Source organism: Centruroides sculpturatus, unplaced genomic scaffold, assembly GCF_000671375.1.
Source record: "Centruroides sculpturatus isolate CEXI.00-Female unplaced genomic scaffold, Cexi_2.0 scaffold596, whole genome shotgun sequence".
NCBI classification, from domain to species: Eukaryota; Metazoa; Arthropoda; class Arachnida; order Scorpiones; family Buthidae; genus Centruroides; species Centruroides sculpturatus.
Window position 1 is genome coordinate 260,698 of NW_019384881.1, and position 6,253 is coordinate 266,950.

Genomic DNA, 6,253 nt, shown 5'->3' on the forward strand with positions numbered 1-6,253 from the left:
CCTTTCTAAAATCGTGCTTGTTCTAAACAAGCAAGTCCCCTCGATGTGGGTTCCTGTCCGTGGTGAGGGACTGCCCAGAGATGGTTTAGTAACTCTTCTTTACCATCCCTGGGATCTGAACGCCCACCCACGTGTTTGCCATGGTGTTATGCCAGAAAGGGAGATCCTGGTAGTTGAGGGGCAACATAATGTCCCCAACACACTGCTTTGGCCCCTCCTTCGGATAAACGGAAGACAAATCAGGCTCCATTTGTGTCAATCGTCTGGTTGTTGAGTCAATTTTGACCTCGGCCTGGAGTCGACTGATCGATGCAGACTGGGTGGACACATCAGAAAAGACGTGCACTTCTTGACTGCATTGTGAGGGTATAGCTCCTGGGAAACCCTGGTGCGATTGTCTATGGTAGTATCCCATGTGACAGCATTCCATTGTTGGGCCCGTTGGTGGGTGGGGTCACTGGGACCTGAATTAATATTATATAATTATGGATCATCTAAAAACAGAAACTACCGACAATTCTACAAAGAAACCAAACATTCCCAGTCAGCCAACCTACTTGATAGTTCATGCTACTGGAGAAACACCTCTATCAAAATGTTCTCCTTTTTTGATACAGAAATTGTTTGAATCTACAGTTGGAAATTTGAAAAAAATACAAAAATTCAGGTCAGCAGATCTCCTTTTAGAAACAGCCTCATTTCAACAGTCTGCAAAACTTTTGCCAATAAAGACCCTCAGAGACATAGAAGTCACTGTCACCCCTCATGGAAGTCTAAACTCATCACGTGGGGTTATATCAGAGATCGATCTGATGTCTGAAGATGAATCAGATATTCAGATCGGCCTCTCTGATCAAGGTGCATCACCATTTGTCGAGATGGCAAGTTAATTCCTACTAAACACTTAATTTTAAGCTTTAACAAATCAACATTGCCATCTTTCATTATGGCAGGATATTTGCGCTGCCCAGTTTGGTCGTATATTCCAAATCCGCTGCGTTGCTTCAAATGTCAGCGATTTGGACATTCCCAGTCCTCCTGCCGAAGCAAAAGCTTATGTGCACAGTGTGGAATCGAAAGCCACCAGAGTACTGAAGTGTACTGGTACTCCATGCTGTGTGAATTTCAAAGATGCCCATCCAGCTTACTCTCGAAAATGCCCTGCATGGCAAAGAGAAAAAGAGATTCAACAGGTAAAAACTGTGAATAACATTTCATACCCAGAAGCCTGTTGCATGGTCACTCCAAGTGTACCACCTAAACAAAGACATTCGCTGCTGCATTGAAGTCTACAAAGACATGCGGGTTCGAACAGATATTTCTGTTTCCCCAAAAGAATCTCTGACCCGTCATGCGAAATGTTTACTGATTTCACCAAAAGAAACACCAGAAAAGGAGAGTATAAAACCGAAAACACCCCTTCCTAAAACGGGTAATAACGAGAAACCTGTGTTCTAAAAAGGCTAGCAAGAACCCACTAAACAAACAAAGAGTGAAAGCGGCTCTCTCTAAATGTAAAAACTCGGAGGCTCACTCTATGAGTGAGTTTTCTGATCTCTCTGATGAAGAGACTAATATGCAGGTGACAAAACCAACGTCACCTGTAAAAGAAAAACTTCTTGTGAAATTAAAGAGGGATATCCTTTCTAAAAATGCTGCCTCAAACATATAATGGATTATAAAATAATCCAATGGAACTGTAGTGATTTCTGCAACAACTTCTCTGATGTTAAACACTTGACATCATCTACCCAATCTCTCTGTGTGGCACTCCAGGAAACCCATCTAAAACCTGGAGAAAAAATTTCCTTGAAAGGATTCGACCTTTACCGAAAGGATGATGATAGCCACAACCGTGCCAGTGGAGGTGTTGCTATTCTGGTTTCAAACCACATCTCATCCTTACCCGTACAAATAACCACTGATTTGCAAGCTGTGGCAGTCAGAATTTCTATTGGAGTAACTGTCACAGTTTGCTCTATATACTTGCCACCAGAAGTCTGAGTCAATGAGGGTGAATTGGATTCCTTGGTTGAACAGCTGCCAAATACGCATTTAGGCATACTATTTTTTCTGTTGGCTTTTCTTTTGAGATATTTTGTAAGAAGTTGCTAACTAAAACTTTGTCACTGTCTAAGGGTGTTTGGAAGTTGTCGCATCAGTTAGACACACTTCTGACCTGCGAACAGGCATTATAGCCACGTCAGCTCTCCAAATGGTTATTCGTGACTGTCTAAGGTTGTATTTGGAAGCTGTTGCATCCATTGGACCTATTTCAGACCTGCCAGCGGGCATTATAGCTGCGTCAGCTATGGTTATTTGTCACTGCCTAAGGGTATTTGGAAGCTGTCACAATCATTGGACACACCTCTGACTTGCTAATGGGTATTATAGCCGCGTCGGCCCTCCAAATGGTTATTTGTCACTGTCTAAGGGTATTTGGAAGTTGTCGCGTTCATTGGACCCACCTCTGTCTTGCCAATGGGCATTATAATCTAGTGTACAATTAGAAACTCTTTATATGGAAGTGTCACTACTTTTTATATTTTCAACACTTAGTATATCAAGATGATGATCAAATGGTTAAGACTTTAGTCTACTATTTTGATTACGGGCTGTTGAAGAACCCAGACTGATCTGTATCTGTTGTGTGAAGACAGTTTGGCTGGATCTTCAGAAACTGAGGATGGATAAGATTAAAATGGCCTTCTATAAACGAAACAAAACAAAAATAATCACTAGCTGCCATATTGCAAGTGTGATGAAATAAATGATGAGCATGAAGATCTTTAATTAAATGTCTTAGGCAAGAGTTAGAAATACTGAAATATGAGAGAGATTTGTGTGCAGATAATTTTTTACCATACTAAATTTTCAGAGATTTAACAGAAAAATTCATCACCACACGATTATTGATGCTAATGTCTGAAATTCAATTTAATCAATGCAAGATGTGTGATTACCAGAGCCCATTCGGCTGCCAATTTAAAGCATTTTAATCTTTAAAATTGGCGTTTCCACTTCCCGGGATGAGGACTCAGGAGTTGGATTTGTGGGAAGCGAGTGTTCGGGTTGTTTCATTGTGTCGGATTACACAGAACGAGGCGCTTAACGTGTAAGTGCGTGAGTGCGAGAATTTGAGTAAAGGTTAAACGGTGTGTATCTTTGTGTACAGTGACGTTATGTCTGCGCATGTGTGTGACTGAAGAACATCTTTGGCATGTCTATAAACAGAAAACAGTAAATTACGATATGAGAATAAGATGTATTAAAAAGTGAAACGAAAGACTTTTTACCATCAGAGATTTCGGAGATTATTCACTTGTACGATAAATGACCACTTGGTCTTCTTTGTGGTAAAGTCGGGGAGGGAAATTCTTCTCTTTCCCAAATGTTCCTACAAAACACAAAGGCAGTGAGAAAACGAGCAGTTTATTCATCTATTACCTAAGGTCGAGATTATTACCTTCATTAGACAATCTTAGAAGAACGAAAGACCTGATCTAGTCTAATTTAATGTACTTTAACCGGAAGCTCAATCCTCATAACAGCTGTTTGGGAAGAAAGGTCAACCGAATGTTGCGTCTGGTGAGTAAACATGTCGCGTCCGGGTGGTCACTATTAGGGAGACAAGTCCGTGGGTCTTGCCGGGTAAGAGAGGTCGAGTCTGGGAAAAGGTGTCGAGTCCGGGTGAAAAGTGTCAAATCCAGTAAGAAAGTCGCATTTGGGTGAAGAAGAGGAAATCGAAGAGGATCACCACCTGGGCGAAGGGAACCACAGTTGTTTGCAGCAACAAAACCACAGACAGCATAGTCTCTCAACTTTGGCGGCTCTCTCCTCGTTCTGACTTCAACAAGGCGGTGGCGTCGCGGACGAATGGGCAGAATGCGACCAACCAGAAAATGTGAGCTCGGACGAGCTGTCACTTTCAACATCCTCCACAGCAAGGTCTGTGGCCAGATGACCCCCAAAGACCTTGGCCAAGTGCACTGGACCCAGGGTGTAGCGTTGCATCATCCCGACTCTGGAAGGATGCCACCCCACGCACACTTGGGGAAGGTCTTCTTCACTCACTGCCTCTCGCTCGTCGAGCCCCTCTCATCCAACAGCATGTAACGACAGACTCGTTCTGCGTCATCCAAGGAACCCCCACCCTCCTGCACCATTTTTTGCCTCTGCTGAAACCGCCACCTCCAAAGCCGCACCAACGTATTCATTCTGTAAAAATAGAAAATTTGCAATTAGTCCAGTGAAAACAAAAAGCTTAAATTAATGCTTAAATTCTTTCGAGTTAAAGCAAAATGCTCACCGCAGCTGCCTTTTTAAATGTAAAACATTTGAATCCGAAGTGCAAACCATCGACCATTGAATGATGTGCTGACATGTCTTCTGGGGCCGATTCTCCAAGTAATATTAAATAAATTCTTATGTCTAGGGTCAATATGGATTAAGACTTACCTGAAAAATCTTTAATCTTTTATGAAAAAGTCCTGAAACTGCAAAAAACAGCACGTAATCAAAGAGCACAAAAAAAACACGTCCGACCAGAACCAGAAACAACGAACTGTGATTCGTCATGTATGACGTATTTTGAACAAATGTTAAAAAACGCGTCAACAATGTTTGCATATTTTCTCTTTTTAGTCTATTAATCTGTGGACCTTCACTCTGCTCCTGTATGTTTTGTATATTTTCTCTTCCTGTTCCATTAGTCTGTTGTCTTTCACTCTGCCCCTGTGTGTTTCGTATCTTTTCTCTTCTTGGTCTATTAGCCCAGGGGTGTCAAACTCAAACTCGTTAAATGCCAAATTTTTGTATCAAGTATGACAGTGGGCCAGATTAAATTTAAAATGCAAATGTAATACTGAGTATAAATAAGAAGTATAGAGAGAACAGTTGTCTTTTTTTTATTATATAAAACAGAAATCTCATACTAAACCTTCAGTTGAATTTACAGTATCAGATACTCAGCTGAAAAGGTTATTTTAACCCCTTCATGTCAACATAGTTCAGACTAAGTATGTATTAGAAATTCTCACTCTTTTTTATTATTGTGTAAAAACATTTATAAGAAAAAAAACATTTTTTTTCTGTTAATTTTTGTGAAGGTGTTGAAGTTGCCTCCTGAATGGTTCCTTTTCCTCATGGATAAACAACTTTACAGGGACAACGCCTGCGATCGATGCTTTCCTGTAAAAGTTCGCTACATTGCAGGAAAGCTGTCATTCTTGAAAGTTCGATATTTTTAGTTTAAAAACTAATTACAGAAAATAAACATGACAAAACATGAAATTAACATAAATTTAATGATATAAAAATAGATTTTACTATTTAGATGTAATAATAATGAAATATGAAAGAATAAATTTATAAATTTCTACTTATAATAAGATAATGTGGAAAAATGAGTTTACATTACATATCTAAATAAAAGTATAAATAAAACTTGAACTACAACTAAAAATTATTGTATAAAAGTTAAATATTTAATTCAATATGGTTGATTTTGAAACACGACACTGCGCGTAATGCAACGTACAATTGCTTTGAACCAGTTCACTTGTTGTGGCGATGTAGGCACTGATTGGTCTTTATCTACATAAACTAAGTGTGTTTCAACGAATAAGATATTTGTTCACACCCCGTATTTATAAATTTATCTACAAAACTCCTCCTTCTTATGCTAGTGTATGGGAGGCCCTTGTTTTGTTTATTAGACGATAAAATTCACGTTCATATGCCTGTTGAGCTCAGAAAGATATATTATAGCGAAATGAATAGTTTTCAACGAATATGCATCGACTCGGGTTTGTAGGGAAAAATTTTCATCGAAGAAGCCACGCATTCTTGGAGATAGTTTGTCAGCTACAAACGTGTACAAGCAATTGAAAAGTCTTACTTTTTCTGTAACTACAAAACGTTTCTGATATCATTTCTAAATATTATATATATTTGTGATAGTTTTTCGTAAAACTTTTTATTCATATAATAAAATAAAGATGTTAGAGAGAAGATATGTTATTCATATTTCCATATAATTATTTACATAAAAAAACATTTGTATAGAATTTTTGAATGTCTCTGTGCAATTATAAAGCAGTTCGACAGGACGACTGCAATAAAGTGTGTTGTCCGACATTTCTAAAGAGATTCTAGTTACCAATTTATTGGGCTTGGTAATTGGAAACTCTTTAGTCTATTGTCCTGTAAATAGAAAGGTTTCCGATAACATTTCAACTTATTATATATATTT

General features: G+C 38.9%; 1 protein-coding gene across 1 annotated transcript; it reads left to right on the plus strand.

The window, feature by feature from the left end:
• The first annotated feature begins 485 nt into the window (after nt 1-485).
• Nucleotides 486-1,286, plus strand: LOC111631022. Its single transcript, XM_023375212.1, has 2 exons — nt 486-881; nt 954-1,286. The coding sequence occupies exons 1-2, from the start codon at nt 486-488 to the stop codon at nt 1,284-1,286; spliced, it is 729 nt and encodes a 242-aa protein (XP_023230980.1).
• Nucleotides 1,287-6,253: the final 4,967 nt, after the last annotated feature.

Excerpts from the sequence above, each read along its gene's own strand:
- LOC111631022 (XM_023375212.1), top strand. The coding sequence starts at position 486 with ATGGATCATCTAAAAACAGAAACTACCGACAATTCTACAAAGAAACCA. Across the intron at positions 882-953 it reads CATCACCATTTGTCGAGATG|GATATTTGCGCTGCCCAGTT; the intron begins GCAAGTTAATTC and ends TCATTATGGCAG.